Raw genomic sequence first — 22,027 nt, 5'->3', positions numbered from 1 at the left:
GCTGTGAAATTTCCCTAACCCATCGTTGTGCACAGTGCGCCCCCCCAATATAATAAACATTGGTGGCGCAGTGCGCCCCCCCAACACCCCAGTATAATAAACATTGGTGGCGCAGTGCGCCCCCCAACACCCCAGTATAATAAACATTGGTGGCGCAGTGCGCCCCCCCAACACCCCAGTATAATAAACATTTGCGCAGTGCGCCCCCCAATATATTAAACATTGGTGGCGCAGTGCGCCCCCCCAACACCCCAGTATAATAAACATTGGTGGCGCAGTGCGCCCCCCCAACACCCCAGTATAATAAACATTGGTGGCGCAGTGCGCCCCCCCAACACCCCAGTATAATAAACATTTGCGCAGTGCGCCCCCAATATAATAAACATTGGTGGCGCAGTGCGCCCCCCCAACACCCCAGTATAATAAACATTGGTGGCGCAGTGCGCCCCCCCTCAATATAATAAACATTGGTGGCGCAGTGCGCCCCCCCTCAATATAATAAACATTGGTAGTGGGCAGTGGGCAGTGCCAATGAGGGTTAAAAAATAAAAAAATAATTAACTCACCTCCTCCAATTGATCGTCTTCTGTTCTTTCTTTATGACCTGTCAAAGGACCTGTGGTGACATCACTGTGCTCATCACATGATCCATCACCATGGTAATGGTCATGTGATGAGCTCAGTGACGTTACCACAGGTCCTGAAGAAAGACCGGCAGCTACGCGATCAACTGGAGGAGGTGAGTTAATTTTTTATTATTATTTTTTAACCCTCATTGGCTCTTCCCACTGAGCCACCGCACCAATGTTTCTTATACTGGGGGGGGGGGGGGGCGCACTGTGCCACCAACGTTTCTTATACTAGGGGGGGGCGCACTGAGCCACCAATTATGTTTCTTATACTGGGGTGTTGGGGGGGCGCACTGTGCCACCAACGTTTCTTATACAAATACAGGAGGCGGGTGCCGGAATCAAATAGCCGGCACCCGACCTCTGTGACAGGGAGCTGTGATCAGCGGCAGTTAACCCCTCAGGTACCGCACCTGAAGGGTTAACTCAACTGCAGCTGATCGCAGCTCCCTGTCACAGAGGTCGGGTGCCTGCTATTTGATTCCGGCACCCGCCTCCTGTATTTGTATTTCAGGTAAGTTTTCTTCATTGGTGGTGCAGTGGCCACAGCCCCTCCCCCCCTCCTCCTCCTGTCTCTCTTCTTATTGGCAGCGGCGGGGGCAGCAGGCAGGTCAGACAGGGGAGGGGGAGATGGAGGGGGCGCCCCGAAGGAGAACACAAGTGCCGCCTCGCCTGCCGCAGATTACATTGCGAGCTGTCGGCCGCCCAGCGCCCCTGTTACTATGGCGCCCTGTGCGGCCGCACAGCCCGCACACCCCAAAGGCCGGCCCTGGCTCCCGTTAGCGCCCCCAAAATTAATATTGCCTCCATTACTGCCGTTGAGTAATAGTAATGCCCCCCAATAGTGCCGTCGAGTAATAGTAATGCCCCTATTAGTGCCCCCCAGAATTAATCCCCCCCATTAGAGGCCCCTAGTAAGAGAAATGGCACCATTAGTGCCCCCCAGTAAGAATAATGCTCCCATTAGTGTGCCCCAGTAAGAATAATGTCCCCCCATTAGTGCCCCTAGTTAGAATAATGCCCCCCATTAGTGCCCCTAGTTAGAATAATGCCCCCATTAGTGCCCCTAGTTAGAATAATGCCCCCATTAGTGCCCCTAGTTAGAATAATGCCCCCCATTAGTGCCCCTAGTTAGAATAATGCCCCCATTAGTGCCCCTAGTTAGAATAATGCCCCCATTAGTGCCCCTAGTTAGAATAATGCCACCCATTAGTGCCCCTAGTTAGAATAATGCCCCCCATTAGTGCCCCTAGTTAGATAATGCCCCCCATTAGTGCCCCTAGTTAGAATAATGCCCCCCATTAGTGCCCCTAGTTAGATAATGCCCCCCATTAGTGCCCCTAGTTAGTATAATGCCCCCCATTAGTGCCCCTAGTTAGATAATGCCCCCCATTAGTGCCCCTAGTTAGAATAATGCCCCCCATTAGTGTCCTCTTCTCTGCTTCTGCAAAAAAAAAAAAGCACTCGCCTCCTCTATTTGCTTGAGCAGCTATGGAGCAGCTGCTCAAGCAAATGGAGGAGGTGAGTGCTTTTTTTTTATTAACACAAGTTGGTGGGGGAGGTAAAGGCTGCACTAATGAGTGCTCCGCAATGGAAGCAACAGTCCTTGTAGGAAAATACCGGCAATTAACATTGCCGTTAGAAAAAAACTACCAGCACCGGCAGGGCCACTAAAATACCGGCCTTGCCGCAATGCCGGCTAACATCTGTTTCTGGGTGATAACAGGAGATCAAAGATCACTTTCCTTCCAGGAGTCTGGGAAATGTATCTGTCTGCTGAAACCATAATAAACCTTCAAGAAATCACGTCCAGCACTTTCAAATTTACCCATGTACCTTAGGCTACTTTCACACTTGCGGCAGGACGGATCCGACAGGCTGTTCACCATGTCGGATCCGTCCTTCCGCTATTTCGTCGGACCGCCACTCCGTCCCCATTGACTATAATGGGGACGGGGGCAGAGCTCCGGCGCAGTACGGCGGTGCTCGGCGAAAGCCGCCGGACTAAAAAGTCGGACATGCAGGACTTTTTAGTCCGGCGGCTTTCGCCGTGCTGCGCCGGAGTTCCGCCCCCGTCCCCATTATAGTCAATGGGGACGGAGCGGCGGTCCGGCGGCACGGCGAAATAGCGGAATGTCGGATCCGTCCTGCTGCAAGTGTGAAAGTAGCTTATTTTATGAGAAAAAAAACATTAAAGGGCATCTGTCAGCAGATTTGTATCTATGAAACCGGCTGACCTGTTACATGTGCACCTGCAAAAACTGCGGATCAGGTGTGGGCAGAAAATATGCTTGTGTGCATGAGCCCTTGGGTTGAGATTTTGCCGCTGCAGAATATCGGAAGAGGTGCTGCGTATTTTCAGTCAGATTTTCTGCAGCAGACCTGCCATGTGTGGCCGTGCACAAATACTGGCATAGCACTGAGCAGTTCGTCAGCGCAAAGATTTACTAATGTATCTGTGGCAAAAATCTAGTCTAAAAAAAGTGGTGTAAAATAGTGCAATTTGGCGCATTTAGAGTTTCTACACTTTTTTATATCATTGTCAAAAAAAAAGGGTCAGGGCTTAGTGGAAATTGGCGGTGCTTCATGGGAGAGGTGGGGGCCCATTTTTGGGGTCATTTATCAAACTGGTGTAAAGTAGAACTGGCTTAGTTGCCCATAGCAACCTGTCAGATCCCACCTTTCATTTTGGACAACTCCTTTGGAAAATGAAAGATGAAATCTAATTGGTTGCTATGGGCAACTAAGCCAGTTCTACTTTACATCAGTTTGATAAATGAGCCCATTTGTGCCTAAATTAAACGGATGCCTCAGACTGATGCCATAAAGTGACATCCATTCACCATAGAGTTCCATTGTAAAAAAATAATAATAAAAAAAAAAAATATATATATATATATATATATATATATATATATATATATATATATATAATATATATACTTTTTTTTATCATTGTAAAAAAAAGCATACTTTTTTTTTATTGGACTCTGCAGGATACAAGAACGTGGAGTGCTGCGTTTTTGTATCCTTTTTTTTTTTTTTTCTAACGTATACGTCAAATGGAGGCATAAAACATGAGGTTAACCCACCCTAACCAGATAAACCAGGTAAATGGTGTGTTCATTTCGCAGATAGTGAAAGTCTTGCATGTAAGCAAATAAAATATTTTTCAGGGTGCCGCCATATGACCTTTTTTTTTGGGTTGTTTTACAGGCACAGTGCCTCATTTATGTGGATGGCTTTACCTCTTACAGCAGCACATCCCATTCGCAGTAGCCGCGCCGCCCTTACGTACGAGACAATGCCTGCTCCTCTAGCGTTTTTTTTTCGCAGTGAAAGACATAAGTGACCTGTTGCTTCAGTCCTGGGCTTTAGGCCTCTGTTCCATGCATTGGGGACCGCAATTTCAATTTGCGGTCCCCAATGCACGGGCAACGTCTGTGCGGCGGCCGAGACGAATGATGAACAAGTTCTATTTTTTGGCGGTGCGGAGGCACGGACAGAAACACCACGGAAGCACTCTGTAGTGCTTCCGTGGAGTTCCAATCCGTGCTTCCGTTCCACATCTCCGTGATTGCGGAACCATTCAAGTGAATGGGTACGCATCCGTGATGCGGAGTGGAGTATTGCGGACCTGCCGTATGCGAGCCGCAATACGGCCACGGGCACGACGTTCGTGTGCAAGAGGCCTTACACTGTCATTTTTTTTTTAACCTTTGGGAACCTTTGCCCTCATTGAGGCAGCATTATCTTTGGGTTTTGTGAGCCTTATCACACCAGACGACTAGGAGGGTGGTGAAGGGTGATTAAATGACCGTCCCCAGCACATGGAGATGACTCTGTTAGAAGTGCCCTTTGGACCCATTACTATGCAATATCTTTACAAAGGGTAGTGAGGCCAGAGGTTTGAGGCTGGCATGGAGCCCCTAGCAATGCTGGGAACTGGAGGCTCGTCTTACACTTTGCCTTTATTTAGCACACTGGCGTATTTAGAGGAGAATCTCCATATGTGTCACTTTACAAGCAGTTTTCTGTTCCCAGTGAGAACACTGTTTTTTGACCATTAAAGTAATGTAGCCATAATGTAAGGTCTCTGTTAGAACATACTGCAAGCCATTTTAATTTCTAGGGCACAATTTATGAGGTTTCCCAAGAAAGACCTAACTTATCGGATATGTCAAAAGTCAGAAGAGGTCCGTTGGGCCCTGACTGTTGCGACCTCCATTTATTCTAGGATTGTTAAAGGCGCTATCCTGGAAATGATATTGATGACCTATCCTCAGGATAGGTCATCAGTATCATGTCTGCGTGGGGGCGACATCCGGGACCCCTACAGATCAGCTGTTCGAAGAGGCCTTGTGCGCCCCAGCCTCTTCAAGTCAATGGGGTTGAGTTGCAATACCAAGTAATGCCACTATACAATGTACGGCACTGTCCTTGGAAAACAGCCGGCAGCCTGCATCACTCGCCATAGCTTCAGTGAGTGCAATGGCTTCCTGAAACAGCTGATCGGCGTGGATGCCGAGACTTGGACCCCCGCTGATGTGATAATGATGACCTATGCTAAAAATAAGTCATCATTTTCTTTTCCAGGATGGACCCTTTTTAGGGCTCATGCACATGAATGTATTTTTTTTTTTTTCTGTGTGCATTCCGTGTCCGCATGGCTGTTACGCAAAAAAAAAAAAAGTGCCCTATTATTGTCCGCATTACAGACAAAGATAGGACTTTTCTATTTGGAACAAGAACTTCCGTTCCACAAAATGCAGAATGCAAAGAGGCAGTATCTGTGTTTTGCGAATCCGCAGTTTGTGCATGAACCCTTATCCTTAGGCCTCGTTCACATTTCCATTTTTCACTGACGTGCTGTCCACATTTTCCACGGACAGCATACGTACCCAACTATTTTAATGTGTTTGTTCACACATCAGTATTTTTATACTGACCTGCATTATGTTGGTCCCTACTGTGGACCAAACGTGCCCATTGAAGTCTATAGGTCCGTGGAAATCACAGACCCAACACGGATGACACTGTGTTGTATCTGTTTTTCACTGACCACTGATAGGAGATTCTCTGGAGATAAATTTTCAGCAGAGCAGCATCCATGGAATATGTATGACACACAAAGGGTAAAAAACAGACACATGGACCAAACGTGGATGCTTCAGGACTTCTTCACGGATGTAACAAAGACTGATTTTCTTTCACGGATGTGAAACGGATACAGAAATGTGAACAAAGCCTTATGTACTCGTCAGTGTTTGATCAGTGATTTCCATCAGTGATTGTGAGGCAAAAGCTGGAGTGGAGACCAAACACGGATGCTTCAGGAGGAGGGTGGAGTAGGGTGACACATACTCGACCTTCTGGATCTCTACTTTCGTTGCCCATACCGTCCAGACCATGGACTCACTTGTCTATGGATTTTATTACTGATCTGCCTAATTTGTGTGGAAAGACAGTTATTCTGGTGATAATTAATCGTTTTAGTAAAATGGTGCACTTTATAGCATTGCCGGACCTACCTAATGCTAAAACCCTTGCGCAAGTGTTTGTTGACAACATTGTGAAACTTCATGGCATTCCCTCTGACATGGTCTTGGATCATGGGACTCAGTTTGTGTCCATATTCTGGAAGGCGTTCTGTCCTCGGCTGGGGGTACAACTGTCTTTTTCTTCTGCTTTTCATCCTCAGACGAATGGACAGGAGGAGCGCAGTAATCGGAGTCTGGAGACTTACTTAAAGGGGTTATCCCACTTAGCAGTTTCATACTTACCTGCTGCCACCGCGCGTTCACTTCCTGGATTCTGGCTGGGGGCGGGCTTCATCTTGATTGAAGTCTTCTCCCGGCCGGGCCGCGCGCTGGACTGAACGCGCACGCTGCCGCGCATGCGCAATGTGACTTATTTCTGGCCAGTATAGTACAGAGCCGGCAGCGTGCGCGTTCAGGACAGCGAGTGGCCCGGCCGGGAGAAAAGAAGTCTTCTGGGCAAGCGCGACCATCGGGATTTTGCGGAAGAGCGGTGGTCGTAACCAGGGGAGACCGAGTCACAACAATAAGGTAAGTGGGGATGAATTTTCTCCTAATCGGTGGGAATTTGTTAATAAAGTATATTTACAAAAATGATCACTGTCAAATCATTAACAGATTTAACAGTGATCATTATGATGGGATAACCCCTTTAAGATGTTTTGTCTCTGAGAACCAGGAGGAATGATCCTCGTTTTTCTCTTTGGCAGAGTATTTATGGCCTAATCGTAGACAGGAGTCCACTGGTAAGTTGCCAATTTTTGGGGCATATGGGTTTCACCCGCAATTTGGCACATTCTCTTGTTCAAATACTTCCATTATCCCTGAGGAGGAACGTTTTTCGTCATCATTGTTTTCTATATGGTGGAAAATTGAAAATAACTTGATGAATATGGGCAACAAGTATAAGCGTGTGGCTGACAGGAAACGTATGAATGGTCCGGACCTAAGTGTGGGTGATTTTGTGTGGCTGTCCACAAGAAATATTAAGTTGAAGGTTCCTTCTTGGAAGTTGGGTCCAAGGTTTATTGGTCCATTTAAGATCACTGCCATTATTAATCCTGTAGCTTTTCGTCTTGAACTTCCTCAGGTACTGAAAATTCATATTGTGTTTCACAAATCTTTGTTGAAAAGATATGTTGAACCTTTGCAGTCGTCCTCCTTGCCACCCGCTTCTGTTATGGTGGACGGCAGTTTGGAATTCCAGTTTGCCAAGATTATTGACTCTTGAGTTCTCCGTAGATCTCTTCGGTATCTTGTTCACTGGAAGGGTTATGGACCAGAGGGGAAGATGTGGGTACCAGCATCTGATGTGAATGCCAGTCGTTTGGTGAAAGCCTTTCACAGGTCTCATCTGGATAAGGTTGGTCCTGGGTGTCTGGAGGTTACCCGTAGAAGGGGGGGTACTGTCACAGAAGTTCCCGCAGGTGGCAGGAGATCGGTGAGACTGGCAACATGTGGTTTGATCTGACATGTTTTCCGTTTAGATCAAATAAGGTCCTTGTTTCTGGTGCTTGCCACACCTTCTTTCCCCAGGTGTGGCTATTATGGTCATTTAACCTTGTTTCTCCCACTATGGAGTTGTGGATAGCTGGTGTGTGGATCTCGGCCGAGTTCCTGGTAGTGCCATAGCCACTTGAAGTTAAGTGGTTATTTTGTGTGTTGCATTTCCCTGTCATTTGTATTAAGGCCTGAAGGAGACTCCTGTTCCTCTTCCTTCTGTTTGAGTGAACAGGTTGTCTCAGTCCTGACATTAGTACCAGGGTCCTATAGGGTGAGTTAGGACATTAGTTATTCCTGTGTATGAACTCGCCTACCTCTGGGGTCTGTTCATACTGGTAGTCAGGACTTTGATTAGGGTTTTACTAGGAGGTGTCCATCTCCTTTTCCTAGTTTCCAGGCCTTATTCCCTCACCCCTTTCCCTCCTATGTTCGGTGTGGTGTTTACCTCTCACACCCGAACATGACAGTCTCCTGCAGCATAGCCACCATCACCCTCTGTTTGTGGAGATGGTATGTTATCCATCTCTTTTTTTTTTTTTTTTTTTTTTTTTTTTTTTTTTAAGCTTTATTTAGACCCCGAACGTTGTTGGAACAAAATGTTAAGGCGGCCATGGTGCAGGAGAGTCGACGCACAGAATCCGGATACTGAGAAACCTACAGGACTGAAGGAGGGAGGGGAGGGGAAAACAAGAGTGGTGGGGAGGGAAATACACACAAGACAAATACATGAAGAACATAGTAAACAAATAATGTTATAGTACAAAAAAATGTAAGTAAGGGACCAACGTCTCCGACGATTACCAGAGTCGGCAACCCTAGGAGGGGAGAGAGGAGGTCGATGACGGGAGTAGCTTCCCCCAGACCTGAGGATCCGTGTTAATGTGATAGGCAACAAAGGAAGAACTGAAAATATATAAACCAGATAGGAGAAACAGTAAGAGGTAATAACTGTACACAGTAGGATGTCTAGCACGAGGACCAAGCAGAGCGACGTTGAACGGTTAAAACGCTGCTAGTAGCTGGCACAGTTCAGAGCAGGAGTCAGAGAGCCGATGTTCTTTGCTTCCTTGAGAGTCTCTGCGCCTTCGGACCCACTGTCTGCCATTGTTCCTGTTGAGGCAAAGACGGCGGCTTGAGAGGAGTAGGTCAGTCTGGGAGGTACCTACCTCCTCACTAAGGCTCGGATGCAGAGATTGTGACGCCTATTTCTGTTTTCCATATCGTCCAAGTGATTTTGCATATTAAATATCTTAATTTTTCCTAATGCCATGTGAGATAACAGCCAATAGAGTATGCCTAGCTATTTCCCTTTGTCTCCTAATATTTGTAGTGGTATTGCGTGGATCTGTGGGAATTCCAGCGTTCTTATCCCAAATGACCATCACATCAAGATGTAAATATTGTATATTACTTGTATCGTTCCCTTCTTTTACATTCGATTTTAAAAACCTCATGCTTCTGAATAAAAAAAATGCCCAAATCAGACCACTAGACACTTGGAAAGCTGCCTCCTAATAGGTATATTAGGCGACACCCAAACCAAAAGATGATCCACGAGACTTTGAAACACCCTAGGAGCAGATGGCAACTTAGAGACTTTTATTTGCAGGGTTTTTATGAAGACTACAAGTTAGTCTACAACTTCAACTCGGTGACTCTGACCTTTTAGATATTGCATAATTTCCTCCAGTGTGTCAGGCTGTCAACTCATGTAAATGCTGAAATAATTTGCACGTCTTCTACCCATTTGGGTTACACCTTCAATCAATTATTCAGAGTTTAGTGTTGTGATTTATTGCACAATAATTGCTTTTAGTACACATATTAGACATTGTGAAATCTAGCAAACTAGTTAATGAAAATGTAGCAATATACATTTTGTTTAGCACCACCAGCCTTTCTGTGGGCTGCATTCACACATTACGGTCATATTTTTTTTTGTCATTTTGTAGAGAAAGAAAAACACAATTTGACTGCAATATGTGAAGGCACCCTTCTTGTTAATTAAGTGTACCCGTCTTTTAAATGATTGTATTGGCTCTGGGCTAGAGGCTGACGTCAGAACCATGACTGCTGCATTACTTTGGAGTCACACAGCACACCGTTCCATAGGAATGCATTGCGTAGCCTTTCACATGTCACTCAACGTATCTGCACATATACAGCGCTGTGACAAAGTATTTGCTCCCCCTTCATTTCATCTGTTTTTGCATATTTGTCACACTTGAATGTTTCAGATCATCAAACTACCTTTTAATATTGGATCAAGTTAACCCAAGTAAACACAAAATGATGATTTCATTTATTGAAGGAAAATGACATTCAGCCCTACCAGGCGCTATGTGAAAAAGTAATTACCCCCATAGCTATAAAGTCAAATATCACTTAAGATTATGCAGGACTTCCAACTCCCGGGACCCCCACCAATCAGCTGTTTGAAGGTGTTTAAATGCAACCTGTCTCCCTTGTAGTGGCAGAGCAGTGTAATTACAGCTTCCTATCATATTCAAGTGAATGGGACTAACAGTTGTAATTACCCTGCATTGCCCCCACAGGGGAGACTGTATTCAGGTAAACATTGAAGAGGACACAGCGCTCGTATGAGTGACCCCTTTAAACAGCTGATTGGCAGTGGGCTGCCGGGAATCCGACCCTGGCTGATCCGATATCGATGACCTATCCCGAGGATAGGTAACCAGTATTAGACCACTACACAACCCCTTTAAATTGAACCTGTGTGCAATGTAAAGCAGGCTAGAAAAAGCAGCACATGTTACCAAGTTCTTAAGAGATTGAAATACAGATGCCATAGAAAGTCACTGAGACCCACCATTCTGGAAAGGATTACAAATCTGTTGCTAAGACTTTGGGAATCCTGCGAACCACAGTGAGAACCATTGGTGATTTTGCCCAGAAAGTGGCTGGCTTACCAAAATGTCACCAAGAGCACAAAGATGACTCATGTAGGAGGTCATAAAAGAACCTTATGAACCCAGACAAGCAAACAAACAACTGTAGGTCTCATTTGCCTCAGTTAGTCAGTTTTTGATTGCACAGTATGAAGGACACTGGGCAGGGCAAAAATGGCATCCAGTTGAGAGTTGCAAGGTACACACCACTAATGATGGAAAAAGAACACGAAGGCTCATCTCACATTTGACAAAAACATGTAGGTGACTCCTAAGACTTTTGGAATAATAATCTGTGAATGGTTTCATGTAGCATACAGCCAATACTGCATTCCAGCATAAAGACATCTTTACTTCTGCGGGAGCTGGACAACTTGCCATAATTGATAGAACCATGAATTCTGTTCTCTATCAGAAAATCTTGAAGTAAAATGTCCACCCATCGGTTCATGACCCCAAGCTCAAGTTGGGTAATATGGCAAGACAATGATCTGAAGCACTCAAGAAAATCCACCTCTGAATGGCTCAAAAGACACCAAGCCAAGGATTTGGAGTGCCATTGCCAGCTATTGCAAGTGTTTGATAGCAGTTGCTGTTACCAGGGGTGGCACAATGCTTTATTAGGTTTAAGGGGCAATTACTTTTTCACGTGAGGGATCTAGGTTTTGAATTAATCTTTATCTTTAATAAATGTAATTGGTATTGTGTTTATTTGTGTTGTCTAGATCTTACATTAAAATGCAATGGATGATTTGAAACATTCAAATGTGACAAATAGGCAAAAATATAAGAAATCTGGTGGGGGGGGGGGATACCTTTTCACAGCACTGTAAATTATAATTTGTAGCTGACAGTCAGCATCTACAGACCAGTAGAAGTAAATGATGACTTGCACAATCGCAGTCACATCACATGTCTTGAGTCACTATGCTGACAAAATATTCTGCTGTTTGGTTAATAGCAGCTATAAAAGCATACAGTTATGAGTCTGCTGTATACATTAAAGGGTTTATCCCATGACTAATGTAAAAAATGAAAACCAGACATCATATAGTACATGACAGCATATTTCTAATCTAGCTAGAACCGGCCTTATACCTCACATGGATCCAGAGATCTTCCCATTCATTGCTCTGCTAGATTTATATCAAGCTGACAGCTCAAGGGAAGTGTATTTTCTGCTGCAGCTCAGGGGGTGTGTCCATGCTCTCCCGATCACAGCTCAGGAGGCGTGTCCATGCTCTCCCTATCACAGCTCAGGAGGCATGTCCATGCTCTCCCTATCACAGCTCAGGAGGCAGTTGAAGAATGAAACTGAGCATGTGCGACCTTCTCATTGAGCAGGTCAAAGGAATAAGTAAAAAGAAAATAGCGGGTGGAGCTATACAGATAGATTTTATCGAATTACTCTTTTGCTTTACATGTAATTACTAAAGTATTCAGATCCAGGTGCTGGTTTAAAAACTGTAGAATATTCTTTGTGAGACAACCCCTTTTGAGGAAGGGCTCCTAGCTCCCCTCTCAATAGTTCAGAGCTTAGAAGTTTTATAAAAAATTAAAAAAACACTTAAAGACTGTACATCTTTTGGGGGAAATTTTTTTATTTTATTATTGCATTGTACTTATTTTGAGTTAAAAATTATTTTTTTCATTTTGGTCTTTACACAAAAAAGTATTCCATATTTTTAATAGAGTGGAGATGCTCTAGTTGCACCCTTTGGACTTTCTATCTTCAAGCAGATGGACTCCTTATCTCTGCTCTCTACCCTTTTATAAACACTCATCATTGCTCAGTTCTTATCTTACGGATAAGAATGTGGCGTAAGTGTTTATGACCTTTTAGTAGTTTAGAGATAAGGGTTATTGGCAAAATTGAGAAGTACCTGCCACACAGTTAGAAAAACAGTTAACCCCTTGTGACAGAATGGCTCAATATTTTTAAATAAAGGCCAATTGAAAATATGATTTTTCACCAAAAAAGAGTAAAATGCAATCATAAACAAAAGGTGTACGTAGCCCTTAAGCCATCTTTGGTTCCGAAGTCTAAACATTTAGGAGCAAAATGATATTTTTTTGGGTTGTCAAATAAAAAATCTGCATTATTACATGTTAAATAAAGACCTTTCACCAGACCCCAAAATTTAGACTCCAGTGTTGAAAGCCCAGGACAGATGCCAGAATCCTCGAGCCCCTGGCCGGACAGTAAAGAAGCAGGAGGGGGAGGGAGTTGATGCCCCACATCGCCCTTTCTTCTCACCTTCTTTTGACCCTGCAGAGAAATTAAGGACAAAATATCCAGCTGCACCAGAAGGTAAAATCTCCTTCTTTATTGAATAATAAAATAGTCAACAATCCAGGCAGTGAGTACAAAAAAATATTGACGCGTTTCGATTGCATATGTGATTTTAATCATACCCTACAGCCATGTTGATTGCAAATGTGATTTTAATCATACCCTACAGCCATGTTCCTGGCTATTTTTGTCCTGTTCACATTGGATTTGGCTGTAAGGTATGATTAAGATCGCATATGCAATCGAAATGCTTCAATAGTTTTTTTGTACTCGCTACCATGATTGTTGACTTTTTTTTATTATTCAGTCCAGCACTGATGGCTCTGTAAAAAGTATATAGCAAGTTGTCACTGCGGCTGAAATTTTAGTGGCAAATCAAATTTTTTGCAACCTTTAAATGCCAAGTCCAGCATGTACCTGTCAATCACTGCTGGGAGGGGCTGGGCCACAAGGCCCACTCACACAATGCAGCACAGTTTTTGTTCACCAGGGTATGCTGTGCTTTTTTCAATGATTTAATAGGGAAAAACCATAGCAGTAAAAACTGCATATGAAAATTGCACTAGATACTGGCCTGTAAGGCACTTTTCTTTTCTAGTACCTCTCTTGCCTTTTATGCTACTACATGTACACTTTTAATCATTTTAGTAGTTTTGATTTTATTTTTATTTTTTTATGTTATTAATTGAGTTTTTTGAAAAATGTATAAGATTTGGCTGACTGTTGAGCTATGTCTCCTCCTCATTCATCAACTGTCTGCATCAAATTACTTAACTATCTTGACTTCCCAACAAAGTTGACGCCACCTTGGATTCTAGCAGCAAAGTTAGTTGTCTGTTTGTGTTTTATCTATCAGGAAGCCCATCGCTCCTACAAGCAGCAGTTGGAGGAATTAACAAAGCTGCAGACACGGTGCTCCAGCTCCATTAGCCGGCAGAAGAAAAAGTTTAAAGACCTGTCACTGGACTTGAAGAAGTATGTAATGTCTGGCACTTATGGAAATTAAGCAGCAGATGCTAGTATAGTTCACTGCAGAGTGTAATTACTAAGCTCCACTCAGAGGTATCCCCTCTGTACACAGCCCGAATACTTTGTCTTTGTATCAGCACTAAATAAATATATATAACGCAAGGCTAAAAGTGTAGGACACTCCCGTCCATTGTCCTTTTGGGGCATATGGACTTCATATACAGAGCGCCTCAATCAAGCATGCATTATGCCATACACAAACCACAATCCACGGTTTCCCTAGCTGTATCTGCTGATCGCCTGGGGTTACCAGACCTGCAATGGGCAGGTCCTCCTCTAGGAATGCATTGTGTACTTACAGGATGTACACAGAAGTCATTTAGACCCATAGTAAAATTTTCAAGGATTTTTTATTTTATTTTTATCGATTGCCTATCCACAGAATATCTGATGAGCCAGTCTCCGATTCCATGCACCTCCACTAATCAGCAATTATGCAGTGGACGGAGCTGCTTTCTGCAATGCTGATCCCATTCACTTCAGTGGGAGCAACGCTGCAGTAACCAGCTCCACTGCTGATCGGCGGGGTGTTGGACCTCTGGGAATCAAATATTGTTGACACATCCTGAGACTAGGCCTTCAATATAAAATACAAAAAATCCTGGAAAACCCTTTTACAAGGGGGTCTAAGTCTTAACTGAAACCACCGAGGGGCAGCAATGTTTCTCCGAGCAGTTGTGCCTTCTGGTTTCCTCAGCTCTGCTTGGTTTTTCCAGCATGAGAAAGTAGTTGAAAAGCTCTTCAGCAAAGGTTTAGGTCCCTTTTTAATTTTCACACCTAATTTTATAACATCTTTATAATGGGAGCTCTGTGAATACCGATGTGCAGTACAAGCAGTCTGCCAGCAGTGTTCCAATGTCTTTCCCCTGTGCAACATGCGGCAGAATATCAGTTGAATCTTGGACCTTTTTCCAACAGTAGTTGAATCTTGAATGTTGTTGAATCTTAAGCCTTTTTCCAACAGTAGTTGTTCCAACTATACCTGACTTCATAAATATGGTGCCCAGTCTAAGCACTATAATTTTTGAATATAGTAATACTAATCAACTGGTATAAATACACTGCCAAATTTCCTCCATACAGGTCTCCATCCCTTACATAATAAAACTGCCTGCAGCCACCACTAGGTAGAAGTATACAGAAACCAGTGTTTTTCAGCATTGAGTGCTCTTGATTTGGCTTTGCATTTGCCAAGCAACTACACTCCAGCCTCATATCAATATGGTTAACCTCACATGTATTCTGTATAATCCTGATGTCTTCTTTTGTGGCAGAAGGGCCTTTCAACCCCCTCAAGGCTGGGGTATATCTGCTAGCTCTGCACCCTTACGCTAGATTCACACCAACGGTATGAAGTTTCATTGTTCTGCTTAGTTGTAGGAGAAGAATAATGAAAATATTGGGCACATAACTGAACCGAACAGACCCCATTGACTATAATGGTGTTTGTTTGGGACCCTGCTCTTGTAGTGGAAATTAAATTGTTTCTGCTTGCTGGGGTATGTGATGGAGGCACATATAGTTAGGCTACATGCACACGACATCACTCGTCCATTTTAAGACCAATGGTAGTCTATGGGCTTATTCACAGGGCAGTTTTTTTGTCAGTGAAAAATGGACATCAAAAAATAGAACATGCTATCTTGTCCGTTTTTCACTGACAGTCTGCCCCCATACAATTGAATGGGTCCATTTTTAATGTCCGTTTCTCAGAAAGGCATCAGTGAAAAAAATGTACGTTTTTAACTGACTTTTTTTTTTCACTGTCGTGTGCATGTAGCCTTAGAGAAGGAGGCTGTTTTTTCCTGTGTTAACTGAAAGCTGCTTATCACTTATGTGGGACATGTTTTTATATTTATCCAGGATAAAGTACACACAAGATAATGAAGAACAAATTAAGGAAATCAAAGAAACTATTAAGCTGCGAGAGAAGGCGTTTTTTGAAATGGAATCTTTCCTCCCAAAGAAAAATGGGTAAGACTGATGTGAATTTTTTTTTTGGGATATTCTCAATTTTGTCAAATGTAAAGTGGCACTCCAACTTGGGAGCAGTGTAAAATGTATTTCTCTGTACAGTTATGCCTAAAAGTACCTCCTACTGACATGACATGTATGCCGTGTGGTACACACGCCACAGGTTAAGAACCTAGGCCCTAGGTAGTGGCCTGCACATTGATGGCGACAGCCGCATAATTCATCTGCTCCGCTCGTATCCATCCTAAGCGGCTCACAAAGACCACTTGAAGGAAATTCTCTCACTCCAAGTGACTTCTTCCGAGCACCCGAGATGGGTAAACTTAGAAGGAGGCAGGCGGCGAAGAAACTTACTGAGTTTTTTGCGAAAACATCCCCGTCCAGCCCAGGTACCTCGGGTTCTCCCGCCTCGGCGCCTCAGACAACTACTTCCCCGGCCTCACCTTTTGGGGACCCCAGGAAATCCACTGGATCATCTGCCTGCAGGCACAGCAGCTCTACCGCTCACTGAAGGTACCATGCGCGCCTTGTTGGATTCACTCAGGTCCTCACTTAAAGCGGACCTCTCCAGCATGTTGAAGGACATTAGGCGCGAAATCCAGGGCTTGGGAGAGCGAAGCTCTCACGTGGAGGGCAAGATGGCCGAGTTTGCCACGTCACATAACACGCTAATAGATCAAAAACAAGATTCAAGACCTTGAGGACCGACATAGGTGCAATAATGTGAGGCTGAGGGGAATACTGGAATCGGTTGAGCCGGGGGCACCTGAATCCTTCTTGAAAGGTCTAACGAAAGAGGCCATCCCTGCACTCTCTGAACAAGATCTCGTCATTGATAGGATTCACCGTATACCCAAACCCAAGGGGCTAGATCCCTCTCTCCCGCGCAATGTGGTAGCGCAAATCCATTTCTACCATATTAAAGAGATGTTCTTGAGGGCCCTAAGGCAGAACCCAGCCCCATCAGCCTCCTTTAAGGATGTCTCGGTGTTCCCAGATCTCTCTGCAGCTACATTGGCTAAAAGGAGAGAATATGCCCAAATCACTAAGACTCTCCGTGATCAAAAAATTTGCTATCTTTGGGGATTCCCTGTTAAGCTATTGATCACTGGGAATGGCCAGCAAACAATCTGCACCTCTCCACAAGAAGCGGTGCTTCTCCTACACAAATGGGGACTGCTTCCTGATATCCCGCGTGCTGGGAAAGAAGACGGGAACACACCCAACAGAATTGCCCCAGAATGGGAAACCGTGTGACCACTTGGACTCCCCCTCTTCTATATTCATATGGATGGAGGGCAGTTGGGGCATGTAAGAACTTAACATCTGTTCTTTTCCCCCCTACTGGTCTGCTTTTTCTGATACAGAGGTAATACTATCTCCTCTAAGTAGGCATCTAATTATTTTCATTTTACCTTGTTCTCAGATCACTGCAGTTTTATGAAGAGTTTGTGTGTACCCCCCTTTTACTTGTTTGGTGCGCTATTTTTGCCGCCAATGGTTGTTATCCTTTTCCGGTGTACATACCACTTATGCAGCTAGATATGGTATATGTCATATTAGTTTTATGTCGGTGAAACCTGCTCCATATATTTTTCCATGGCAGGGCTAAAGTTCTACTCTAATAATGTAAGAGGGCTAAACTCCCCATTTAGGCGCTCTCAAATGTGGTTAGATCTGATTCAATCTAAATGTGTTGTAGCATTTATACAGGAATCTCATTAATGGAATCGGAGAAACACAGGTGTACCCACTGTCTCTTCCCACATATTTTTTTATTCACCAGTAATTAAGAAAAGAAAAGCGGGTACATTTATATGCATCAGGGCCTCAGTAGCATCAGGGCCTCATACCTTACAGTGTTACACCAAGGTATAACAGACTTTGCGGGTCGTTATGTTTTTCTAATCTGTACACTAGAGGGCGCACATAATACATTAGTATCTGTGCATGCACCTAATGTAAGGCAAAAGGTTTTCTTTAATAAGCTTTACAGGAAAACGCAAAGGGTGGCGTTGGGGGCTGTGATAATGGGAGGAGACTTTAACATCCCGATAGATGCGGGGATAGATTGCTTCACACATGCAAGCACCAGTCGTGAAGATTAAAAAAAACTCTCTCAAATTTAATTCCCTGCATGATATTTGGAGATATAAGCACGGAGGCGAGCATGATTACACACATCTCTCTTCCTCCCATTATACGCAGTCTCGCATTGATTACTTTCTGATCTCCAGAGATCTTCTGCATAAAACAGTTAAGACGGATATTGGGTTTGCTAAGTGGTCCGACCACGCTCCTATTTCCTTGGAGATAGACTCCAGCCTCCCCAACCATTCACCCCCACAATGGAGATTAAATCCATACTTACTCAAATGTGACAAAAGTATAGAAGAATATCGCACCCATTTACAGGATTTTTTTCAGCCTCAATGAGTCTCCAGAGACATCCTCGTCCACCTTGTGGCTATCCCACAAGACATGCATGAGAGGAATATTTTTGAAATCTGCTGAGCGTCTCAAAAAACGTAGAAACCGACAGTTGAAGGAGGCTCTATTGAGGTTGGAAACAGCAGATCAACGATATAAAGATAACCCCTCCCACGCTCATCTGAAAGATCTTCAAAATGGCCGACTTCATCTCCGATCTCTTCTCCTATATAAACCTGAAAGAGTGATGTGTAGACTACGCTCCACCTACTATCATATGGGGGATCGTGCAGGCTCTCTGCCAGCAAACAGGCTTAAGAAAAGAGCTGCAAACTCTAGAATAGAGAAACTGCACTTTGATGGCTGCACAATTACGCATCCACAAGAGATAACAAACGCATTAGCCTCATATTATGCAAGATTATACAACCTTAAAGACGATACCTCAACTCCTCAACCTGATAAGAAAGGCATAGATTCCTTTTTAAACTTGCTAAATCTCCCTTCCCTTACTGTCATAACTCAACAGACCGATCTCTGCAGAAAATATATCTTTTGCCATTAAAGCCACTCCGTCAGGTAAAGCATCGGGACCGGATGGTTTCATCTCCAATTACTACAAAACTTTTCAGGCCCAATTGACTCCTTACCTTTCCACCCTTTATAACAGTTTCTTCACAACAGGTTTGATTCCCCCAGAGATGCTCTTTGCTACTGTAATAACACTCCCAAAACCGGGTAAACCCCCAAATACTTCTGCTAACCTACGCCCCATATCTCTGCTTAATGCAGACTTAAAATTATATGCAAAAATTTTGGCCTCCCGTATTAACAAGTTCTTACCCTCCTTGGTGGACCCAGACCAAGTAGGATTTGTCCCCGGAAGACAATGCAGGGACGGCACCAGACGTATGCTTAATCTTATAGACCTAGCCAGGAAATCCAGGAACCCCACAATGTTCATCTCTCTTAATGCTGAAAAAGCTTTCGACAGGGTACATTGGGGGTTCCTGGATCAGGTACTCCAAAGATTTGGATTTGATGGGCACATACTTATGGCTATAATGGGATTATATACTAACCCGTCCGCTAAAGTATTAGCCTCAGGATATCTCTCAGTCCCCTTCCAAATCTCGAATGGAACCCGTCAAGGGTGCCCGCTGTCTCCATTATTATTTTCATGAATTATGGAACCATTAGCAACTAAAGTTAGGTCCTGTTCTCAGATTGAGGGAATTAAAGTGGGGGACGCATCTCAATTGATTGGTCTTTACGCGGATGATGTGATACTGACACTGACAAATCCTGAAAGCTCCTTAGCTGGTGTGCTTCATAACTTAACCTCCGCACACAAAAGGACGACGCTCAAATGTCACAGGTTCAATTATCATGGGTTGCCCATATTAATGCAGCTAAAATGCTATCCCTCCCAAAAGTTCTTTACTATTTTCGGTGTCTTCCCCTACAATTACCGAGAAAACTAATAACTCCGTTCCAACGGGATCTCTTAAATTTTATATGGCACAACAAATGTCCTAGAATACCAAAATCTGCACTATATCCCCCGATAAGATCCGGAGGTTTGGGTATCCCCGATTTTATACAGATACTACTTGGCTAACTTAGCGGAGCAAGCACTGGAATGGTGGTCTCCTACTGCTCCACAGAAATGGATCCAGATACCCTTATCTACTATGCAAACTACTTTGTTTATCTGGGCCCACTTCACCGAATCCATTAAACTCTTTAATGTTCTGTGGGAAAAGATCCCCATGGTAGCGTTGGAATATCATATTCCCAATATGAATCTGTCAATGTGGACCTCAAGGGGAATCCATTCTCTAGGTTGTTTGTACGCCGATTCTATTCTTGTGGATTTTTCATTTCTACACACCACATACCTTCTCCCAAATAGTCAGGTTTACCAATACCTTCAGTTGCGTCATCTGTTGGGCACTTTAACCCCACACCATACTTCTCAAGGTGGTAATATTTATCAGTCTTATTTTAGCCCTCCTAAGACTGTGCATCCTAAACTATCTAACCTATATGCCAGTATCTTACCATGCACTATTGAAAACAAACAACCGTTCATGGGATTATAAATCATATGAATGTACCATAAAATTACTTATAAATATTCAACCCTATAAATAAATAATAAACACGTGGACACAAGTATTTGGGCGGAATAAATTAGGCCACGGCCAGCTTTATTAAAGATTAACTTGATCCAAAATTAAACTGTATCAATATACCAATAACTTAAAGGGAGACTGTCATCAAAGTTTCACCTCTTTAACCCTTCCCATAGCTTTCTAGCAGCCTTACAGTTAATAAAAACGTTACCTTTTATGAGCAATCCTGGACTTATAAAATCGGCAAAAAACAACTTAGTAGCATATGCAAATGAGGGCTCGCAAGTGCCCAGAGGCAGATATTAAAAGCTGAGACTTTTGTCAATATATTCCTGTCAGGAACACATTGGAGCCCATCATGCACCACGTCACGGTCACTCAGCAAGGCAAGGGTCCTACCACTATGCTAACTATGGTCTGAAGGTGATGTAATCCAGCTCACAGCCAAGCTTCCACACAACCGCATAGCAGGACAACTAATGCAATGTGAATAAAGCAAGCCTGTAAGCCTCACCCATATCAGACCATGTGATGGAGGTTACCGGTTGCAAAAGAGTGTTTAATGCCAGGTGAAGGCACATTCAATACATATGGAACAAAATCACAGAAATATGGGGGAACTGCTCAAACCCCAAAGACTGTAGCGTGTTTCTCATTGGGGGAGCACTCCCACCGCATGTGGACCGCAGCAAACAACCATCCCCAGCAAAAAAATGCGTACAATGGAGGATGCCGGCGCGGTCCACATGCACCACAAAGGCATCCAACACAAAACGGAGCATTGTGCGGATGAAAATATAATCATATAAATCACAGAAAAAAATGCACCAAATGGATATGCCACTGACTATACTAGCTGGTGCATGATGGGCTCCGATGTGTTCCTGACAGGAATATATTGGCAAAAGTCTCAGCTTTTAATATCTGCTTGTATGACTAGCTAGTATAGTCAGTGGCATATCCGTTTGGTGCATTTTTTTTTCTGTGATTTATATAATTATATTTTCATCCGCACAATGCTCCGTTTTGTGTAGGATGCCTTTGTGGTGCATGTGGACCGTGCCGGCATCCTCCATTGTACGCATTTTTTGCTGGGGATGGTTGTTTGCTGCGGTCCACATGCGGTGGGACTGCTCCCCCAATGAGAAACACGCCACAGTGCTTGGGGTTTGAGCAGTTCCCCCATATTTGCCACGATTTCGCCGAGATCCCGCACCTGCGCACTCAGTCCGTCGGCCAGCGCATGCGCACTGCGATGCCTATTCCTTGTACGGCATCACAGTAATTAATGCGCATGCGCCGGCTAAACAGGCGGCGTGGGCCCCACCCCACCCATAACTATCTCAATTATAGCTTGCATGTCCAAGTTGAAAATGTCCAAGCCAATCTCTGACAAATGGATCTTGTCTGAAAAATAAAGGCCGGGCAAACCACCTTCAAGGTCCACGTGCCTAAAGGAAAACACCCAAATTAATGGCATAAAAGGAGCCATAATTCTATTCAAGCGTATCCTAATCTTATCCAAATATTTAAAATTAGAACAGGATCCTATCATGTTGAGATAGGAACAAGAATTTAATGAAGT

General features: G+C 43.9%; 1 protein-coding gene across 1 annotated transcript in view; it reads left to right on the top strand.

The window, feature by feature from the left end:
• TMEM120A (transmembrane protein 120A) overlaps positions 1–22,027 on the top strand; it is a 58,918-nt gene that overhangs the window by 1,290 nt on the left and 35,601 nt on the right. The window contains exons 2-3 of the mRNA XM_040424717.1: positions 13,728–13,846; positions 15,764–15,874. Of these exons, the coding sequence (XP_040280651.1) occupies positions 13,728–13,846; positions 15,764–15,874 (230 nt within the window). The remainder of the gene's footprint in view (positions 1–13,727; positions 13,847–15,763; positions 15,875–22,027) is intronic.

This window comes from Bufo bufo, chromosome 3 (assembly GCF_905171765.1).
Source record: "Bufo bufo chromosome 3, aBufBuf1.1, whole genome shotgun sequence".
NCBI classification, from domain to species: domain Eukaryota; kingdom Metazoa; phylum Chordata; class Amphibia; order Anura; family Bufonidae; genus Bufo; species Bufo bufo.
This window is presented reverse-complemented; position numbering and strand designations above follow the sequence as displayed.